Source organism: Patagioenas fasciata, chromosome 2 (assembly GCF_037038585.1).
Source record: "Patagioenas fasciata isolate bPatFas1 chromosome 2, bPatFas1.hap1, whole genome shotgun sequence".
Classification (NCBI taxonomy): Eukaryota; Metazoa; Chordata; class Aves; order Columbiformes; family Columbidae; genus Patagioenas; species Patagioenas fasciata.
The window spans coordinates 154,121,920-154,144,487 of NC_092521.1; the positions used below are offsets into that span (position 1 = coordinate 154,121,920).

The following is a 22,568-nucleotide window of genomic DNA, read 5'->3' on the forward strand; positions in this document are numbered from 1 at the left end:
AAAAAGACATCACAAACAATCAGTTTTACAGGTTTGCAGAATTTGCATAGACATCTGGGCATCCTAAAGGTTAGGCATCCAGCTTGAGCTGTCCCTTTTAGGCTGGAACCACAGCTTATTGAGCTAGTGTCCTTGGAGAACTGGCATATGGCTGCCCTACCTAGAGAGGACTTGGAACATTCAAACCGTATTGCCGTATATGAAAAAAAATAGAGAAATTATGCAGCTCTTTTGTTCACCAGTCTCAGTGTAAGACAGGGATACGAGGTTGGGCAGAAGGCGAAATAAAGGACTCACTGGCTCTATAGGCTTAGCCAACATCTAGCCACGCACTTAGCGAATTTGCACAAGGTCAAGCGTGGTCAACAACTAAGTGGAAAATTACTCAGATGACAGAGAAGTAAGTTCCAGAAGGGTGCCCAACACACCCACCCTGACACATGCGCCCAGCTAATCAGAGATTATAGATCAACAAATTAAGATAAAACCTTTGGTTTGCTTATACTTGTGGAAGAGAGAGCACTATACGGGAGGAACCATGCAGTGCCAAATCACCAAAGCCACCTGAATTAATAACTCAGTGACTGTTTACTGACCTGGTAATCATTCAGTCAGTATGATTTAAATCGTACAGACACCATGTTTTCTCTGGCAAAGAAATTATTTGCTTTGACAGCTGATCTGCAACCAGGTTCTTCCTCAAACTGGAGGGTTAGTAGCCAAAGTCTAGTTTGTGCAAGTTGTTGGAAATTTCTGGACGATACACACGTGTCAGCTGTGAAAGTTTGGGGAAACATTTTAAGGCTTCTTGTTTAATTTATTTTAGTGTAGGAGATCCATCACATATTCCCTCTGAAAATAGAGGTTTCCTCCAAGTCAACTGTTCAAAATTAAACATATTTCATAAAAAATATCCTTCACACTGTGATATGCTTTACTGAATGAATTTACAGAGCACTTTCCCCATATCTCTTTAATTCAACTTGTTTCACATAAATCAAGTAAGAACCTCTCTATGATGACATTTAAAAAAATGAGAATATGCCTTCTGCAGCCCACTTTGGAGTAATGGTTATGCATATCACAGTCCATTTTTCTCTTACCATCAGGGAATCCATCCCAGATTTCCAATCGGTCATAGCGACAGAATGCTCCTCCTGGTGTATTTGAATCAGGTTCTAGCTCAAAGCTTTCAAATTCCAGTATAATCTCTGACATCTTTGGTGCAAAGATAATATAAGTGCATTCAAGGCTATTGGGATACTTTTCAGGGAATCCAGGGGACTTAATCACTCCACTTGATGAAGTAAAGTTTCTGGAACATTCAGGTCCTGTAAGCGGAAGAGAAAAAAAATCACCTGGGTTGACACTATACCACTAAGCAAAGTAGTTAGCTGGAAAACAAATTAGGTTGTATTGTCTCTCCAGTGGCAAAGGTGGCTTTTCAATGAAACACCTCATTTTAATCATCACATTAATCATTCAGCCAGCTTGTTCCTATTATTGACAGTCAGGTTTTAAAGCCCAATTCGCATATACTGTCTGATCTCCAATTTTCAATTTGTATGGAACAATAGGAAAACTTGTACCAGTTCTAGAAAAAATTATGACAAATACAAAGTCATGTGGGACCAATGAAAGTGTAAGCTGCAGAAATCTCGACAGAGCCCTAGAGAAATAATTATAGCCCCTTCAAGCTCAAATCTTTAAATCTTATGGCTGACAGGCTTTTATTGGTAAAATAGAATTTTTTACGAAAGCGGGAGAGTCAATTCAGTAGAGGGAGTAGTGGTTTCAGATTCCTGGGGCACTGACTCAGTAACTCTGCCAGATGTGACCTATGCCTCCTTGACAAACTAAATGTGAAAGGTAATTCGTACATGTACCAAGGGTGAGTGACTCATTCTGAGTGGTGTTGACACAGGTGCACCAGTAAAATGTTGCTGTTAGTGCAGGCATGATAAACTGTGTGATTACAGGCAGTGTTGCTAGAAGTCACCTAATGTCAGCGTTGACATACCAGCTTTCCCCAATGTCCCCATCATGGCATAATGGGATGCTCCGAAAACTGCTTTTCATGGTGCAGGAAAGTGGCAGTAAAGATGTAAGGGTATAAAAGGCCAGATGACTGGGCTTGTCTTTGTGAATACAGGGTACTAAAACTGGAGTCTGTCTCTTGTTGACAGATTGCATCTCTCCTTCATTGAGGTCCCTCAGGACTCCTTTCTATGGATCCCACATCTGCAGGTGTGTTCAGAGTCAGCCGCAGGCACTGCCCGCACATCCTCCCACAGGGTCAGCACAGGTACCTCTCTCTGACTTTTGACACTCTAAATTTAATGAAAAGTGATTTACAGGATTTGGGGCACTGGTGGCTAGTAGCTGATCTGGGGGGCCTGAGTAGGATGACTTGAAAGAAGGTCTTTGGATATGGAGCAGAGGAAGGACACAGGCAACAGAGTTTGCTTGCAGCAGACAGGTCTGTGCTGGAGGGTGTGTGTGAGGTTTCAATTTGGATGAGGATGCCCAGCATCCCTAGAGACTGTAGTCAGGAGCCTTAGAGGATTTCCAATGCTTTACACAGATCATTGAAGGAAAACAGTCTGTCTTGTTGCATATATGAATACTCTTGTTTCACCATAGAAAATGTTTTCCTTGTGAATGTGCCAAACATATTACCCCCCACAGATTTGGCCACCTCCCAGCTAAATTCAGCATGCAAGAGAAAGATGTGAATGAATCCAGTCGGTTCAGGTATTTTTGTCCTTCAACACTGACAGCAAATGCTTGAGCTATCACATCAATATTCAGAACACTTCATGGCATATTTTGGAAGGTGTAGATATTAATGCTCATGTAACCTGACCTATTCCAATTTGGGAAATTACATTTTGCCTATAATTAAATTGCCCCCTTACACATTAGTTGGATATTTTTCTTCTCTCCCTGTCATTCCCTTGTCTCCTTGTCATGTATGGGAGGGTTATATTCTGGTTGTTGCTACTCACTCCTGCCAGGAGCTGCTGTTCCAGGATAAAATAGTTTTGCTATGCCATTCATAGCATAAAGTGCTCTGTACTCCTCTTGGAATCCAATAAAAGATGCAATATAAAATGTAAGCCAGGATCATTATTGCTTTATTAAATACAGCCAGATCCTGGTTCTGTGAGTGCACAATCATCAGGCTCCTTAAACTCACACATGGTATCTCAATACCAGCTTGCTTTATTTTAAACATATTCAAGTCAATTTGGTGCAAGAAACAAAAACTGTTTCCAGAAGACCTGCCTCACTAAAATGCCCTCCATATATTTTGGCCCTTTATTGGCACTGTGAAGGAACGCCAGGAATTAAATCAACACTAAGGCTACGAGGAACTCCATGAAGCAATGTTCACGGAAAGCTGGCAGAAAAGGTTCTAGCAGAGACCAGACAGAGTAGATACTTCTGAGGTGGTGAAACTATGTGTGTGCATGTGTATGAAATAAAGGAAGAGAGATGAGCTGAAGGAAAGAGAGAAAGGAGGCAAAAGAAATAGCAGAGAAAGAGATGACTCTGGCTATAATTTCACTTGCTTTCTGTAGGTATCACTGACCCAGAAAATCATTTGCCTTCCTGGCTGGCACTGTCTTTTCTTTCAGTTTACACCATGAATTCAGCTGACTAAAGTTATGCATGTTGAACTTCAACCCTGTAGATCCTCTTCTAGTGAATAGGCTTCTCATCTATCCTAGGACAGGCTGGCTGATGGAGCCAAAATGGTGAACATTTCAGATGGGCTAAACGTTGGGGAACATAGGTTTCATGTTTTAGTCTGAAATCCAACTTCTTCAGTGTCTTTCTAGGTAAGGAGCTGGGTGAGAAGTAAAGGCAGGTCCTACTCTCAAAGCCCATACTTCATTTATCACAGTAATTATATGTGCTGGTCTGTCCTTACAACTTCTATGTTATGGCATTTTAAGCATCAGGTTTAGAATTCAGCTTAGGACACAGGTAGGGTAATGCAGTTTTTTCTTTTTAAAAACTAAGGATGATCTCACAGGAGTAATTGGAAAATATGCTGTGTGCTGGAATGCAGCTCAGCACCACAGGACCTTGGGATCATTTTAATACTTCTCATATCTGGGAAATGATAAGCAAGGTTGTGAATATGCTAAAGCACAGATATTAGTCTGGTTTGAGCGTTTGAGCTTCACTTGTGTAACAGGGTAAACTAGTCAGCTTTATTTTGTACAGAAATTAAAATGTAAATCTTGAATAGCATATATGCATTAACTCAAAAGTTTAAAAAGGCTGTGTTCCCACAGTAACTATAACTTATATCCTTTGTGTACACACAGCATTTCTAACACTGTACCTGGTGATAACTTTCCTGGCTTAATATACAGTTTATATGGAATGAACTAGAGTTAAAGTTGCTCTGGGAGCCATAATTTTGAGTTTCCTGACTTCTGTGTGTGTAAAATCACATTCATAATGCCATCTTAAAATGGTTAATGTATATCTCTGAAAGATGTAAATGACCACACAAGGAAATAATCACAACATTCCTGTCAGAGCTCTGAGGTGCTGCTACACTATTAGAAAATAAATAAAAGCTTTCTTCTTGAAAACACTCAGTTGCTAAAATTGATTGTTTCATGGACCATTCTTTCACTGTTCTTGTGTTTCAGTCTTGTTCTTTGTGAAAGATGGTTCTGTGTATATAAGCACTGAGAAACTTCAGGACACAGTTTCAAGAGTTTAGCCTCCTAAAGACACCAAAATAAATAGAGATATTTTTTCAGGAAAGCTTGGTGTCATTTGGATGCTGAGTTCTTTCAAAAAATGTGACCCTGAAGGTCACCAAAAGAATTTCTGGGAGCCAAGAGTGGATTTACAGACAGGGAAGATGGCGAACAAGAGGTCTGTGGCCCCAATTAGCACTGCACAGAACAGCAATAGCATACAACAGAAAAGAGGTTTCACTACTGTGCTTCTCCTCATTAACAGTACAGCTGCCACCAAGCGTGTGTGCTGAACGCAGCTGAACATTTGTCCCTGGTTTAGGTGTGTAAAAGGGACTTGAACTGGTTCTGAAAATGGGACACTATCTGGGAGTGGTGTGTATTTGGAAATTGGTAGCTTTGAGCTGCTTTTGTGAATACAATCCCGAACACCGATGTTGAAGTCAACATTTTTTTTCTATAAAGTTAAGCTTATGTCTTTATGTATGAGTTTTGATCTTCTATTCTCCAGGCATGGAATACATGAATTATTTGTCTCTGTCCAGCTGTAGGGAAGGTATATGCCAAAAAATTTACTCGCCTTCTAACTATTGACTCAGAAAGAGTTACCAAAGAGGAACTGTCTATAGGTCTGGATAGTCCTGGACTGTGGTTCTCTGGGCTTTCTCTGTGTCCCATGCAGCTACAAATGCTCAGGAGGACTGAGCTCCTGGCACGAGCACCCAGCAGGACATGCCTGTGACCAGTGTGAGCTTCTCCTCTGCCTCCCAAACACAATTTGTGAAAGCAACAGCAACATCATCTGCTGCCCATGTGTACTCTGGTCCTTTCCAAGCCCACAGCCATCTCTTGGGAATGCAGAGCAAAACGCTAACCAGAAAAAGTCAGGGACTCAGAAGGTTACAGTGCTGTTAAGGCAGTAACATTGTCAATCACACAGTAATTATTATATTTAAAAAAAGGGGGTGTGGGCAGGGAAGAAAGCTAATGTTTTAAGAAAGTCGAAACAAACAGCTGCTGAGGACTATCACATTACACCCAGAGGAGTCAATCCTCAGATGCGGTTGACCCATTGGACTAATGATTTACACCCACTGAATACAAGCCCCACTTTGGAATGACAAGGCCAATACAACTTTCTCTTTCAAGCATTTTCATGTATTCCCCACATCCCAAAGAATTATGGTGGAATTTTTGATGAAAGCAAAAATCAAAGGTTATGAGCTATATAACAATGAATAGTTTCTCACCTCTTTTGAAAACTTCGTAACGGATAGAAAATCCTGCTCCGTGTGTCTCATAGTCGGAAACAAATTTAATAAAAAGATATGGTCCCGAAGACACTAAAGGAGGGGGAGCAATTTTTCCACAGTACTTTCCCCATAAGCGTCCTTCAGCATTATCGCCATCAATCACTTCAACATAATCATACCTGGTAGATAAATGGAAGGAAGAAACTTTTAACTTCCAGGAAAGAAGGAGACCTAATTAATTTAGAAACCATAACACAACACAGATAATCAAGAAAAATGCTAGCTTGCTTGGAAAATACATTATGCTGAAAGATGTAAGCAAAATGAAATAATTAAAATGGACTACATTATGTCTGTAGACATCATCTGGCAACATGGAACTATTAGGAAGAATGGTGTCCATTATGCTCGCAGACAATGTCAGCTAAAGTAACCAATTAACAAAAAAAAAGGAAATCTCATGAGCACAATTCTGTATTATTAAATTGTGTTCCTTTGTCTGTGTAGTGTTGTTATCAATACATAATGCATAGCATTCTTTTCAAACTGTGAAGTTCTGTTATGAATTCAAAAATGTCTTTTTGGCTGGAGCTCTTTATGAACAATACTTTGATTTCCATATGCTATCCTCCAAACATATGTCCACAGAATAATAAATAAATCCCTAAACATTAGATTTTGTTCAAAACTCCACTATGTTTCAGATCAGTGATAGAAAATCAGTTTTGCTTGCTAGCTGGACAAATAGTTTGGAGCAAAACACAAAATCCACATCAGTCACAGCACTTGTTTTTTTTTTTTTTTAATCAGACAAAACTTTTTTCATTATGAATCACCTTTACTTAGTTACTTGAATGAAGAAGTACACATTATAATACTCATATGGCCTGTGATTACTGAACAGGCTGGGCTAAATACTGCCCTGGTTACTTGCTTCATTCCTAAGGACCTTATGAGGAAAAGCATACGATAACACAATAATGTAGCAAAAGTTTGCCTGGGGACAGCAGTCACATTAAGGTTCCTCAACCCTGTCCCCAGAGGTGCCAGCCTGGTCTGAGGGATTTAGTTCCAGGGGCCGAGGAGAGCCCAGCAGCTCCGTGCCCTGAGCCAGCCCAGAGAATAATGATGAGAACAAAAGTCGCAGAGAGGCAGAAGTGGAGACAGGTCTGATTTTAAGTTTTATTAGCAGATGATTTCACTCGACCCCAGATGGGAAGGAGGAGAAGACACAATTTGTAGAATCAGTTTCATCTTTTCTTAAAAGGTGGTGGCATTTGGAACCTGGGTTGTGCTCTGGGTCTTTTTTGGACTGCGGCGAAAAGCTTTTCTGCTGCCGTTTTATTTAACAAGTTGCTGTTAGCCAGACAATCTCATTTACTTTTCATTATCCTACTACGACTGACATGAAAATGTTGCCATTAATCTGTTTAGACCTCTATTCTACTGTTATGTTCACTGAAATGTTCTGATCATACTAATATACAAGGAAGAGTTAAAAATGACAGGACAATAAAGTGTGTCTGACATTTTTAGAGAGATCGAGGGAAAAAAATGTCTTCATGATGACCAATGTCATTTTTAACAACTCTGCTCCAAACCATCCAGGGCACATTACTTATGTTTACATGAAGCCCCGTGAGACAACTGCAAAGATGATATCACTAGTTAAAGTGGACAGCTTAAGGCTACTTAAATTAAAAATGACATTACCTCATCAGTTAAAATTGTGTGCCAGCTTTGGTGTATATCAAGTAGAAAATAAAGCTGACACTGATGGAACTGTAAGCATTAACATATGTGAAATATTGTGTTAACTACATTTCCTCTTATGTATTTGATTTTTCTAGTAGCAATTGCTCAGCTAGTTATCTTCACTGTCCCATTACAGATTGGTGGAAATACAAAGCAGAAATGCTCCTTTCTGAGATAATTCTACAGATACTTCAAGTATCCTGCATTTTAAAAAAACTAGACTCCTGTTCTTTCTGTAATTTCTTTATGATATATAGGTAATGGGACTTGAAACTTAAGAAGAGAGTTGTAAAAAGACCTCAGAACTGCCTTTTTAAAAAAGAATTTCTTTAGAAATATCCTTCAGAATACCAGTTCTAGGTCCGCGCAAAACCACTTGGAAGTACTCAGGAGCGCAGGCTGCCAGTTTTTACAATTAAGGGGAAAAATGAATGACAAGAATTGTTCACAAAACAACCTTCCTCTGAATAATTAACTGCTTGTTAAAGAGAAAGAGTAACCACAAACGCACAGCATCTGAGTGACAGTTTTTGCTCCTCTCTCCATAATGACATTATTTCACCAGTTTCTCAGCCATCATTCATTGCTCAAGCCTCAACACTTTTCACATGAATATCAAGAACCCTATTTCTGAATTATTAAATTACGTGAAAAATGTCAATTAAAAATCCTAAGCAAATTTGTATGTGTTTTTTTAAAATTTCATTTATAAAGAAGAAAAAAAACCTCAAAGGGTTTGAATGAAGTATTTTTATTCTGCTAGACCTTTAAAATAATCTTCTATAGTCTTACTAAGTCTTTCATATACTGACAAAAAAATAATTAACCTGCAAGTACCAATTTTGCTATTACATGAAGTAAATTTGGCAAAAAAATATTCAAACTAAATTTTATCACTCTCCTAGGTTTCCTCTTTTATAGCCATAGCCCACCCACACCTTTCTACTGTTCCTTATAGTGACAGAATTGCAATTTATGGTGCTCTTTCTGGCTGCTCTGCAGTTGTAAATGACACAATTTGGTTACTAAAAGGCTGTCTCCTAATGGATTTTGCAAGTTAAGAGGTCACGCAGCCCTGCGGAAGACTGGAGAAATTTTCATCTTTTTTCTTTTGGTTTGAAAAATTACCAAGAGACAGAAGATAATTTTAGCTGTAAGAAAATAGGTACAAAGTACCATTTGAAAAAGGAAAACTTTAGAGATCAACCCTACAACCTTCATATCCTGAGGATCACGTCTTTCACTCGACAGCTAACAAATGGATTTGCATTCTCCCACACTGGCAGCAACATCTGATATCTGGACTGCTGTGAGTATCAATATTATATTTTTCTTCAGAAAATGAAATTATTCTGGATTTTACAAGTTTATACTTGGAAACCAATGACCTGCTGTCATTTTTGCACTTTTCAAAATCCTACCAGAGACCATAGTGTATCGCAAACAACTGTTCTTGCAAATAGGAGGAAGTACAGTCACAACTTGAAAATAGAGTTGCTGCCAAGGAGGCTCAGAAAGCAGCTTGCATCTCCCTCTGGACTTGGTAGCGGTTCTTCTCCATAAGTTTGTCAGGAGAAGATGCTGTGCCAGGGATGCAGTTGGCACATTGGCATCCCTGTGAGGAGACTGAATGTGTCACCTCCTCAGTGCCCAGACAGCCTTGGCGCGCAGCCCAGAATACTGAGTTTGCAAATTTGGATTTCCCACTTGGCACTTCTTCGTTCAGTTACTGCTGCCAATGGTGTGGCAAATATTTCTTGTAATGTTATGGTCCTTTAGGGCTTATGGCAGACACATGTAAATATAAACATGGTGTTAACCACTGCATGAAGTTTCAGGTGAAGACTGGAGCATGACTTCATGTGCGGAAACAGGAGATGCTTACTCGGAAGAGGGGCTAATCAGTGGATATGTCCATGGAGCCACTGTGCTGTCACTGTAAAAGCATTCCCTTTTTGCCTGTCTGGATTTTTCCAGATATCCTGGTTTTGGTTGCTTTCTGTTTGCATCCTCTGTGGTGTGCAAGGACTGTGCATGGCTCTCGGGTGGGAGAAACGCACTGCAGAGCTCACACATTCCCCCTGCTCCTCCCAGATGGTGCCTGAACATGCCATTACTAGACAGTCCTAATTTTAAGGTTCAGTAAAACAATGCCTGGGACAGATTCGCATTGGAAAGATGAGGGACTCTAGAACTCCCCTACAAATTCTTGAATTGCAAAAAAACTTGCTCTTTTTTTGGGAAGTGTAAGTTATGGGTTCGAGGAAAAGACCAAGCGATATCCATAAAATGAGCACTGAGCAAGGAAAAACATAAACAGCTGCAGACCACAGATTTTGGTGTATTTTCTATTTCCAGTGCCTCGTAGGTGATAATAGTGCTAATTTCTGGTTTCAGTTCTGGACATGCTGGAGACCCTTACGTGCGGCAGCACCTTGTACTGCAGAAAGTAAACTGCAAGTTCTGGCAAACTCTGCTGAAGCCAGCCACTCTGCCAAGCTACGCTCTGCTTCTACGCATTTTCCTATTATTAGGGCAGCCAGATCTTACTCCTTTTGCCTAAAAAAATTCCTTCCCAAGATGTATGCAAAACTCAGCTGAAATCTAAATATCTGCCATTTTACCTTATGAAGCCATCAGTGAAGCATATGCAACTATAATTCACATCTGAATATGCCATATTTTTCTGCAGTCTACTATGATATGCATCTATAGGGTGGTTATGAGTATTTCAGCTATTCACCTGTTAGAGTGAAAAGACTTTCCAGCTCTCTGTTTCTTTCATCAGCCTGATTTCACTTCCACCAAGCTGCTAAATCTCTCCCTCATAGGAGTTTTCCACCCTGGCCAGACTATCTTTGGTTCTGAGAATTTGCTTCTTAGTATGTATCCTTCTTTTGAGTTATTTTATAAAGAAATATTTTTAATCCTTGCAAGGCTCCATCTCAGCTGAACAGAAGGTACTGCAAGAGGAAATCTAAATAAAGACTTTTCAGTTGTTCTGCACTATGGATTTGTGCCCCATTAGTGGCGGAGGGTTAGCAGTGTGGGATTTACTGCAGTGCTCTTGGCACAAGGCAATCTGTATCCCAGAGCTAAAAACTTAAGAACTGCAGGTGCTTAAGGGACAGCAACCTTAATCCCAGTTTATTAGCAACAAGAGAAAGAAGTATATGGTGTTAAAAATAAAAAATCAAGCACAGCCTCAAATGGACTATTTTTCTGCCTGTAACCTCAGGTCTTTCTGGTTGCTCTCAATCTGAGCCTCCATGCATCCTGATGGTTCTCCAGGGCCTCCTGCCCCCCAATCTAGCAAGGTGACCCATCTAATGGGCACTGGAGGAGCAGTGCCCTCCTCTGGAGACATGTCAGGCTTCCCTGACAGCTTGGTGCAGGTATCCACACAGAGAGGATACGACTCCATGCACGGGCTTCAAAACACACCTTGATGGAGGTGGAAGCAGCATGTGGGCCTGGGAGCATCCTTGGTGATGGCTGCATCAGCAGCAAACCACCAGGCCTAAGCAGGGCATGGGTACTCCCTGAGCACCAGGAGATACAGGAACCACAGGGAACAACGAGCTTTTTTGGCTGTTTTAGCCCCTTCCCAGTGTGCTTGGTGCCATGGGGTCCTGCATGGTGTATTTGTGCCTGACCACTTGCTCTCATTACACACCACAGTCTTCCCAACAGAGAAGGCTTTCTCCATCCCACCAAGTCGACTGTTGGTGTGTGTGAATGTATCTTTGATAGGATGAGTGAACTGGTCTTTTAAATTTTTTTTCAAAATTTTCCTTCCTTCCTTCCTTCCTTCCTTCCTTCCTTCCTTCCTTCCTTCCTTCCTTCCTTCCTTCCTTCCTTCCTTCCTTCCTTCCTTCCTTCCTTCCTTCCTTCCTTCCTTCCTTCCTCCCTCCCTCCCTCCCTCCCTCCCTTCCTTCCTCCCTTCCTTCCTCCCTTCCTCCCTTCCTCCCTCCCTTCCTCCCTTCCTCCCTCCCTTCCTCCCTCCCTTCCTCCCTCCCTTCCTCCCTCCCTTCCTTCCTCTCTTCCTCCCTTCCTCTCTTCCTCCCTTCCCCTCTTCCTTCCCCCTTCCTTCCTTCCTTCCTTCCTTCCTTCCTTCCTTCCTTCCTTCCTTCCTTCCTCCCTTCCTTCCTCCCTTCCTTCCTCCCTTCCTCCCTTCCTCCCTTCCTTCCTCCCTCCCTTCCTTCCTCCCTCCCTTCCTTCCTTCCTTCCTCCCTCCCTTCCTTCCTTCCTCCCTCCCTTCCTTCCTCCCTCCCTCCCTTCCTCCCTCCCTTCCTTCCTTCCTCCCTCCCTTCTTCCCTTCCTCCCTCCCTTCCTCCCTTCCTACCTTCCTTCCTCCCTCCCTCCCTTCCTTCCTCCCTCCCTTCCTCCCTTCCTTCCTTCCTTCCTTCCTTCCTTCCTTCCTACCTTCCTTCCTCCCTCCCTCCCTTCCTTCCTCCCTCCCTTCCTCCCTTCCTTCCTTCCTTCCTTCCTTCCTTCCTTCCTTCCTTCCTTCCTTCCTTCCTTCCTTCCTCCCTCCCTCCCTCCCTCCCTCCCTTCCTCCCTTCCTCCCTTCCTCCCTTCCTCCCTTCCTCCCTCCCTTCCTCCCTCCCTTCCTCCCTTCCTTCCTCCCTTCCTCCCTTCCTTCCTCCCTTCCTCCCTTCCTCCCTCCCTTCCTCCCTTCCTCCCTTCCTTCCTTCCTCCCTCCCTTCCTTCCTTCCTTCCTTCCTTCCTTCCTCCCTTCCTCCCTTCCTCCCTTCCTCCCTTCCTCCCTTCCTCCCTCCCTTCCTCCCTTCCTTCCTTCCTTCCTCCCTTCCTCCCTTCCTGCCTTCCTTCCTTCCTTCCTTCCTTCCTTCCTTCCTCCCTCCCTTCCTTCCTCCCTCCCTTCCTCCCTCCCTTCCTCCCTCCCTTCCTCCCTCCCTTCCTTCCTCCCTTCCTTCCTCCCTTCCTTCCTCCCTTCCTTCCTTCCTCCCTCCCTTCCTCCCTCCCTTCCTTCCTCCCTCCCTTCCTTCCTCCCTTCCTTCCTCCCTTCCTTCCTCTCTTCCTCCCTTCCTCTCTTCCTCCCTTCCCCTCTTCCTTCCCCCTTCCTTCCTTCCTTCCTTCCTTCCTCCCTTCCTCCCTTCCTCCCTTCCTCCCTTCCTCCCTCCCTTCCTCCCTTCCTCCCTTCCTCCCTCCCTTCCTTCCTTCCTCCCTCCCTTCCTTCCTCCCTCCCTTCCTCCCTTCCTCCCTTCCTTCCTCCCTCCCTTCCTTCCTCCCTTCCTTCCTTCCTCCCTTCCTTCCTTCCTTCCTTCCTTCCTTCCTTCCTTCCTTCCTTCCTCCCTCCCTCCCTCCCTCCCTCCCTTCCTTCCTCCCTCCCTTCCTTCCTTCTTCCCTTCCTTCCTTCCTTCCTCCCTTCCTTCCTCCCTTCCTTCCTCCCTTCCTCCCTTCCTTCCTTCCTCCCTTCCTTCCTTCCTCCCTTCCTTCCTCCCTTCCTCCCTCCCTTCCTTCCTTCCTCCCTTCCTCCCTTCCTCCCTTCCTCCCTTCCTTCCTCCCTTCCTTCCTTCCTTCCTCCCTCCCTCCCTTCCTCCCTTCCTCCCTTCCTCCCTTCCTCCCTTCCTCCCTCCCTTCCTCCCTTCCTCCCTTCCTTCCTCTCTTCCTTCCTCTCTTCCTTCCTCTCTTCCTTCCTCTCTTCCTCTCTTCCTCTCTCCTCTCTTCCTCTCTTCCTCTCTTCTCTCTTCCTCTCTTCTCTCTTCCTCTCTCTTTCTTTCTCTCTTCCTCTCTTTCTTTCTCTCTCTCTTTCTCTCTCTCTCCCTTTCTCCATCTCTTTCTGTCTTTCTCTCTCTCTTTCTCTCCCTCTCTCTCTCCCTCCCTCTCTCCTTCTCTCCCCCTCTCTTTCTCTCCCCTCTCTTTCTTAAATCTATTTAAAAGCCCAACAAATCATTTCTCAGAGTCTGGACACACACGCAGTAGAATTAGCAGCAGCCAGGCAGAGCAAACTCCATGAGAAAGGGGGAGGCGGGAGCAAGTGCCCATGGCAGGAAGCTTTAAACTGGTTTGACTTGTACTGGAATTGTGGTGCAGATCAAGCCTGCTAAGGGAGATGGCATATCATCTGAGTCCCACAGTTCTCTAAAGTGATGGATATTTAAATACGCAATTTGCAATCAATTAATGATTTGCACTTTACTGAAATCCCTGTCAGTTTTGGGGGCCTTTGTTTCCATTGTTTTTTGTTTTTGTGAGCTGGTGTTTTTGTGGTCTTCACCCAGGGCCAAAATTCACTAAAGTCCTGTCAACCTAAGAGATCTCTGGGAATAAGGCCATTGGGATTTGGCCACTGTTCAGTAATTTACTAATGCCATTAACTGACAGTGGGCCTCCATTAAGAATAAACTAGTGAGGGTCTATTTTAGTACAAGACAATGCTGTAGTGAAAAAGAGAAAAGATGTAACAAAGACATTGATGAAAATCTGCAGTTACCCACTGTAACAGTTTGATTGCAACTAATGTTAGAAACAGTTTTGTTATTACACTGGTTTCTGGAATCATCTAATGCTTTGGGATTTGCCCTTTCATTTTAAAATTAAGCTTTTAATTCTCTGCAGAACAGAGGAATCTACAATACAACATACCTTAACCAATAAAAGTTCAAAAGCCAGAAGTAATAAAAATAATCATTACTATTTTAAAATCTGATTATCCTACATCTTATCACATACTTCTGGTTGTTTGGCTTGTGCCTTTTGAATACCTGGGACTGGCAGAACTGAAGATCTGAACTAAATAAGCAAGATTATATCTGTACTTTTATCTATACAGCTCCACTGAGAACTTTAGACAGATCTTTAGCTGCTGCAAATGAGATTAGCCCCTTTATGTCAATGGATCCAAGCCAGTTTACACTGATATATGGCTAAAGAGGGTGCAAGTGGTGACAGGATATTTTGCCTTGTGTTTACTTAGTTCTGTTTTATTTACACCAAATAAAAAATGGAAAATTCTTCAACACGAATATGAACACCAGGATTCACTCCAGGAATGAATGTAACAATGTCATACAGAAAATGAAGGAGATTCAGAGGCTGTAGACCAGATTTTGCATTTTAGCATTACAATGTCCTAGGGGATATAAAAGCAAAATTCGTCTGCTAAGGTCTTCAGCATATCTATCTGCAAAATGCATTTTAACAAGGAAAAGATTTGATCTTAAAGGGAGGACAAACTCCACTGATTTCACTGCTTGCCACATACTGTAATAAATTATAAAATAACGATCCCAGTGTATAAAAATGAAAGCCTCTTCTGGGAAGAAACATTCAATTTTAAACCTCTTCAGTGAGGAACTTCAGTTCATAACTTTCTGGCATAGAAAAATGCTATCTTTCCATGGAAAAAGGTTTCTGTCTGTCAAATAAGACAAATCTACAAATCCATGACTTCCACTTTAAGTGGGGGGAAAAGAAACACTTAGCAGTTTAAAGACTTCAGAGATGAAGGAGCTTTCTAGTGTCAAACTAGTGAAGTTTAATATTTATAGGAAATTCACATGCCTCTAATTACTCTAAACTCAGTTCCCAAGTAAAATATGCCATCTGGAAGATATTAGAGTCATTTACAACTTGTTCACCTCCCTATTTCACTGCAAAATCTTACCTCTTGCCAACTTTCCAGTGTTCTTCACAAAATAAAATGCAGTCTAATTTTTACTGGTTATTTCATAGTTACTTTCTCTACATTGAGCCAGCTAAGAGCTTAAGAAACTGGAACAAAATATGTTTTTTAAAAAGTAATTTTCTTATTGCTCACTATACCTTAAGCTTTATATTCTTTCACATGGACATTTCATCTGTGAGGGTTATGCCTTGCCTTACTCTGGTGTTTAGCCACTAATTTGACATGGTTAGATTTGGAAAGATATTGTAGGTGATCAGAGAGAGAAAAAAGATGGCACAAGCAGTCGTCTTGCATAAGAGTATGCTCTTATAAGCCAAAAAAAATCCAAACCCTCAATTATACGGTTTTGGTTTTGGTTTTATGACCTCCCAAGAGACACCCATCAATCAGAAAACTTCTCGTTAGTTGAGCAACTTCATCCAAGTATGCCATTCTGTTTATAAGTGAAGCTTTGCAACCTTCCTCCGAGGTAAAGCTGTCATTCTCATTTTACATATGTAGAGACAGAAGAGAGAGGCTGAATGCTGACAGTCTCCCAGAAATTTTGCAAACAACAAGGAACAAAGCCTAGATAGCCAGATACTGTGTTTTAAATGTAAGAGCCCCGCCTAGTTACTCCTGAAATAATGAAAAGATTCTGATGGCTTCTGTGGGTTTCATATAAAGCTTCTTAACAGAAGTTTGAAATTTGGAAGTTTTCTTAAGCTATAGGATGAGTGGAAGAAGGAGCTGCAAAGTCTCACACAGTCTCACAAATACAGTTGCGTGATTTCTGTAGGAGAATTACACTAAATAGCTTGCATACAAAGACTCATGGATATATAAACACACTGCTGCAAGGAGTCAAAGACTATCTGTATGCCCCTATGTCCATTAAACATTGTTTTCATGTGCCTAACTAGTTTTATATGTGAATGTGTTAGTGCTGTTAGCATGTGCTGCTGCATTCACTAAAAAGCCTGATTAATTGGCAAGTTATAGAAGCTTCAGCTTTGCTTCCTCAAATGCCTCAAGAACAGAGAAAAAGTTGTATCAAATGAAGATCAGAATCATTTTTGATTTCTTTTTCTTTCCCTGAAAATAGAAAAGGAATGTTTTAAAGTGATGGCAATGTTATAGTACTCCATTTGGGAGTTTTGAACTGTTGGTTAATTTGTAATTATCCTGTTGGGATCTATGGCGTATATTAATCATAACCTTAGGAACTTGAATTTTAGAAGTATTAGGTAGATGTCAGCTTTTCACAGAAACTGTGAAAGTTCACAACATAAAATAAGTTCCATGCTTTTGAAACTCGAATATTTGTCCCTTGTGGACTGTCTACAGCCTCACTGAGCAACACCCGTAATTAATGAAACCAAAGCGGGCTAAAGGAGAAAGGAAATTGCAGACATACATATCAACTTTAGACACAAGTAATGGCAATTTTCCTCCATGGCAACTGTGTCCTGAAGACCAGTAAATGCAGTCAGATGATGGGTATTTTCATTTATTTCCAGTTAAGAAGTATATTAAGAGAGTATTAAGGATGCAGTGTTAGGCACTTGGAACTCAATATTTCTCAGTATTGTTCCCTTTGTTCTGATTTCTGCACCACATTCCCTTTGGGCAGACTGTTGGCCAAGTGAAAAATCCACCATGAGATTAATGTCTTCACATGCCTAGTCTGTATTGATAGAAATGATTTTCATAGCACCTCCTTGCCTGAAAGTGTGACACATGTAAATGAGTGGATTGATTTTTGCTGAGACTGTATCTAAAACCTGTACAGAGCCACAGGACTAGGCATATGTACAAACAAGTGGAGTTATTGGAAAAAATACAGCTTTGTTGTTGAAATGTTTGACTTGTCAGTGTTTAATCATGTACATGTATTAGAGCTTTTCCTGGTTTTGTTTGTTTGTTTGTTTGTTTGTTTAGGGGGAGAAGGGTGAAAGACTCACTTAAGCTATCACCAAAAAAGATTTTTAATTACATAAAGGATACAAAAAATTTCAAGACACTTCTGGATTGAAGATGGATACCTGAAGTGTGTGAAGTGTGTGGCATTTTTAGCTAAATATTGTCTTAATACTGAGAAGACCTTTGGCAGTCTGTGGTAACACTTAAAGATGAAAACCATGTCTCCTTACTTCTTTCATATAATACAAACTTGAGAAGACAAAGTGCCTGGTCACAGCACCCAGAAGCACACAAAGCTGAATAAAAAGCATTTGCAGTTCAGAGATCAACTCACTTATAACGTCTGCGTGTTTCCTGGCGGGCCGTTATCTCAGCACAAAATCATTTGGTTGTGTACATTGCCATTTAACAAACAACCCTTAAGCAGCATGAGTAACATGCATAGCCGGCAACTTTAAAGAAGCCCTGGCTTTGTGAAATCTAAATGATATTTCACAAGAGCAGCTCAAGCAACATTTACTCATGGATGGTGCTTTCAGATTTCAGCCTTCTGGTCTTAGTAAGTGTGGTCCCACGGTTCTTCTGTTATGCAATGCGGATGTGTATGCATGTGTGTGTACATGTCTCCATGTGCATATTTTTATATTCTTTGTACAAAAAAAGGCCTGAATCAATTTAGCTCTCTTTTTCAAAAGTTCATTCTCAAGCAGAGGAACAGCCTGGGAAACTTTCAGCCTGGAAGATGCGCATTTCAAAACAACTAAAGCAAATGAGAACAGGGAAGCAGAGTGGAAACCTCTGTGCAAATTTAACTATACTAATTTCTACCAATCCTTCTCTATTAGTCTCTTTTCTAATTTCAATACAGACTTTATGAATAAAACTCCTATTGATAATTTAATGTGTTATCTTATAGGTGCAGTTGGGTTTTGCACACACCAGTCTGTCAGTCCAGTTAGTACAGACCTCCCCATGAGTTTCTGCTCTTGAAATCTACATTAGGAAATTCAATAGCATCCTCAGCATCATTTTCTTATACAGTACGTGAATGCTTAAAATTTATTACAAACAGATCGTTATTTCTATTAAATGCTGTTTTGTACAGAGTTACAGTATATCGTTTTTGTAATAGAGCTCACAGTTAAGCTACCAATTTGAAACATTAGTATATAAAAGTTTGTCCCATTGAGCAATTTTATTACATTTTTATGGTGTGTATCATTGACCTAAAAAGTATATAGTACTTCAATGAATGCATTTCCATTGTGATAAAATATACCATAGATGTTTAAAGCTGCTAAGCCTGAAGTTAGTTCATTTGTATCCTGTATCACAGAGAATGTTACACTTTTTATGAGTATTGTGACCTTATGATTTATATGGGTCTTGAGAAATAACTATGTGTTTAGAATGGAGGAAAACAGTGGCCAATAAACATTCCCAGTAGCCTAAAAACAGGAACAGCTTGTTAGCTGAGGTCAACCATATGACCCAGCACCTAGTGAAACTGCATTGTTAGAGCTGGAGCATGGGGCAAACCAGCCATACAAAAAACCCACCCCAGTGATCCACCTCTCATAAAAATGTCTTTCTTAGAAAGAGAGGCATGTGATAATGACTTACAGGAAGGAAAATGTGCACAGCAGATCAGCATCATCCCTGGTACAAATTTACAGAGTTTAGTGGAGGTTGCGCTGGAGGTGCATTGGCCTAGCTGATTTTAAAATGGAACACTAAGTTGAAAATCTGCCAGAATTCACAAGTGTCTGCTAAAGAATTTTGCATAGTCTTCTTCTGGTGCTAAATACTTGTGAAAGTAAACAGGGTAATGGACATACACACAGCAAACACACACACAGCTCGTGGGCTGCAGTAACTGGGACCATACTACATACATGTGCGTGAGCTTGAATCCCCAGTGGCAGCTGCACAAATGTCGAGGAAGTATTCGTTAGATTGGATCAAGTTTGTCATCTTTCCACTTCCTTTTCCTCCCTCATCAGTGCAACTTCTTGAGGTACACTCTCTTAAATCTGCTGAGCATCTGGACCTGTACTCAGTGAAGGCTAAATCTTGTTTGGAGCCACACGGCTGTGAGTTGACCCCCGTCTTTGGAATCGGGGTAGTGTAAAACCCAAGTTGAGACTCACACCCTAACACAAAAATCACTGTTTTTGAGAACAGAAGTAATGTTCATTTAGAACTGCTCTCTCCCATCCTTGTCCTGGCTGCTTCGACAGCTGTGATCCAGAAAAAACAGAATCTTCAGGAAAAGACTGTTACTGGGTCAAAAAAAACCCATGGGATAGTAATGTTGATTTGTCTTCTGTCCATGCTTCTGTCCAGGGAAATGGACAGTGTGAGATGGAGCTATAATCAAGTTTTACCTGAAATATCAAGAGGACCAGCAGTAACCCAATGAATTACAAACATAAATGGTGTTTATTTTCTTTTGTTACCCATAAGAGAGTGGTGCTCTGAGTCTTCATTAATCAATTACAATAAATAAGCCTTGAAAGGTAACAAACTATTACACAGCTGATAAAAATACCTACTCTGCAATTAAATGGATAAAATCCTGATGTTATGGTTTTTGTTTTGTTTGCACTTCTAGTCAGGTATCTATTAATGCTTTTACTTTTGTTTGTCTACTTAGTAGTGATAAGCATATGAGAACAATCTGTGTAAGGCTCTGTGGTATTAAGCATTGATTCTTTCCTCTTCTCCACTCACAGCAAGCAGCACACTAACCCAGACAGACAAGCCGTGAAATATATTTGGGCCGGATTCTCTTGTACGTGCAGAGAATCTGAGCGAGATAACACCATGCTTTCCTTTGTGATTTAATAATGCAAAAGACAGGCTTTCACACACTAGGGAGAACAAGGTTTGTTTGCCTTATGCATTCTTAAAGGTATAAATTGCCCAAAACAGTAGTAGGAAGTCTGGGAAGGAAATGAGATAATGCCCCATCCCTTTCCTCACTTGGAGCCCCCTGAGCTGGCTCACAGACTTGTCTGGCTTGCACAGAAGGAATCAGGGACTCCTCTTGGCAGTGCAGTCTCCATCCTCCTGCTTCAAACCCTCCCTGTGCTGTGTCAGAGGGGGTGCAGCTCCCGGGGTGCACGGCAGGTCGCAAGGTGCACTCCGGGAGCCATCCTCCCCACCAGCGGTACGGCCAGACACTGACACCTTGTAGCATCCTAATGAGAGGGAAACCTGCAGCTTTGCTCTCTCTGTGCAAGGAAACCCAAATAACCAACATCACATCCAGCTTTGAGCCAGGTGATACATGCACCATGTTAATCCCTTACTCTGAATAAAAGAGTTCTTACCTGGCAGGGGGAGGATGTCTAGCTGGGGAATCTCAAACTTTTTGCCAAAAGCACTTGTTTTTCTCAAACTGAGAAAAATTGTTTTCATAATTTTAAAATACAAACCGTCTTGTCCAAACAGCTAATGTGTTTCATGGCATTGAGCCTAGGTGTCATGGTGTAGTCCCCTTTAAAATTTTACAATGTAACATAACCTCATTTTGTTACATTGTAAACATTTCCAAGATACAGGATCTTGTTTTTTATTACAGGGGTGAAATGGTAATAATCCTCCCTCTTTCCTGAAACATGCAGAAAAGCCCTTTAACAAATTAAATGTACACATTCCTCATTAGCTTTAACCTGAATTTGGCCTCATGGGCACTGTAAATCCAGTCCTTTCTGTTTCTCTGAACAAAGGGATGTTAAGAGACTAACAGACTCTTGCTGAGGCAAAATCCTGCCTGACTCACAGTACCAACACATGTTGAGATGAACAGATTCCTGAAACAGCTCCAGTGAATTGAATTTTCATGTATTTGGCATATAACAGCCCACACTTAAGCTTTTCCTCAATTACCGCACATTTCTCCTCAAACAGATACCATGAAGTGTCCTCTACCCTTGCATGACTGCCACATGTCTAATGTAGGAACCACACCAGCCAGAAAACTTTGAGAAATATTTCAAACCTTTATCCCTTCCCCTGTGAAAATTCCACATGGAATTCACAAAAATTAGAACTAGCAGAAGGATAAGAGAGGAACTGATGAAGGATTTCTTTTTTTCCCCATAGGGATAACAATAATGGAAGAGCCTCTCACGTTGGCAACAAAAGGATATATCAGCTGGAAAGAACCTGAGTAAGGTTTCTATGCAGTATTATGCTCTGGGAAAAAACACAGTATTGCTCATTAATGGTGTTACTCAGAGAAGCGATAAACTATACCAAAAATTGCTGTTCTTGCATTTGGAGATGTGATTACAACACAGGGACATATGTCTGAACTATTTTTACTTAACTGGCTGAGGTACTAATAATGCCATAGACTCTGTTCAGTGCTGAATGTTCCCACTGGGGACAATAAAACCTACGCCACCACGGCTTTGCCACTAACTGGGTAAGGATTTGGAACCATTATGGATGCTGTAGTCAGGTCTTTGACTGCAGCACGAATGCAGTTGTCCAACATAAGGCAGGTTGGAAGCTGGGAGTTATTCTGCTTTCATGAGAGCCACTGGCGGGGAAGGCAAGAGCTTTGGAAGGGAACTGAGCTGTCCAGAGGTTGACTGTTTAGTCACCTGTAAACTTTCTGTGTCATTACAGCTCTGTACTGCTCACACAATAGTTAACAGGGACATAAGGTCTGGAGATTAAAGAGGGAGTTGAGATTTCATGCTTCATATGCAAGCAAATGTGAGTCTAGATGACCCTCAGTATGGTGTGCATTAAGACATTTAGGGAGATGGGAAATGATGGGAGAAATTGGACAGAGACGGGACTGGGAGGCTGAAAGCACAGGCCTTATTTCTACATCATCGCTATTCAGTAAAGTCAAGTATCTGTTAACTTCCTCAAGCCTCAGTTTCCCAGTCTGGAAAAGCAGCTATTGATATTTCCCTTGAAACATTTCAAGGCCTTGGATGAACTGAGATGGCTATGATACTAGTGACATCGTTATTAATTTTGTGATCTAACATGTTTTTGTAAATAAATATACCTAATTGAGAGCTTTGCAGCCTTGCTCCTGACCTCTTTAGCTTTGATTTAAAATCTTTACCTTTGCAGATGGACAATGAACAAGAAAGACAGAGAGACTTGAAATACTACATATTTTTTGAGTCTCCATTTCAAGATGTTCATAGTGAAATATGGCATTTTGCTACCCTTGCTGTTACATCAAACTTCATTTTACTAAGCACATTATGACAAGCAATAACATTTCTTTATAACTCAGAAACACTC

The 22,568-nt window shown here is 41.4% G+C and overlaps 1 protein-coding gene across 4 annotated transcripts in view; it reads right to left on the bottom strand.

Annotated features, from left to right (window-relative positions):
- The window catches only part of NRP1 (neuropilin 1), a 116,210-nt gene that overhangs the window by 61,620 nt on the left and 32,022 nt on the right, over nt 1-22,568 (bottom strand). For all 4 annotated transcript variants that reach the window (XM_065830826.2, XM_065830825.2, XM_065830824.2 and 1 more), the window contains exons 4-5: nt 5,978-6,159; nt 1,104-1,331 (exon numbers count right to left, since the gene is read on the bottom strand). In XM_065830826.2, the coding sequence (XP_065686898.1) occupies nt 1,104-1,331; nt 5,978-6,159 (410 nt within the window). The remainder of the gene's footprint in view (nt 1-1,103; nt 1,332-5,977; nt 6,160-22,568) is intronic.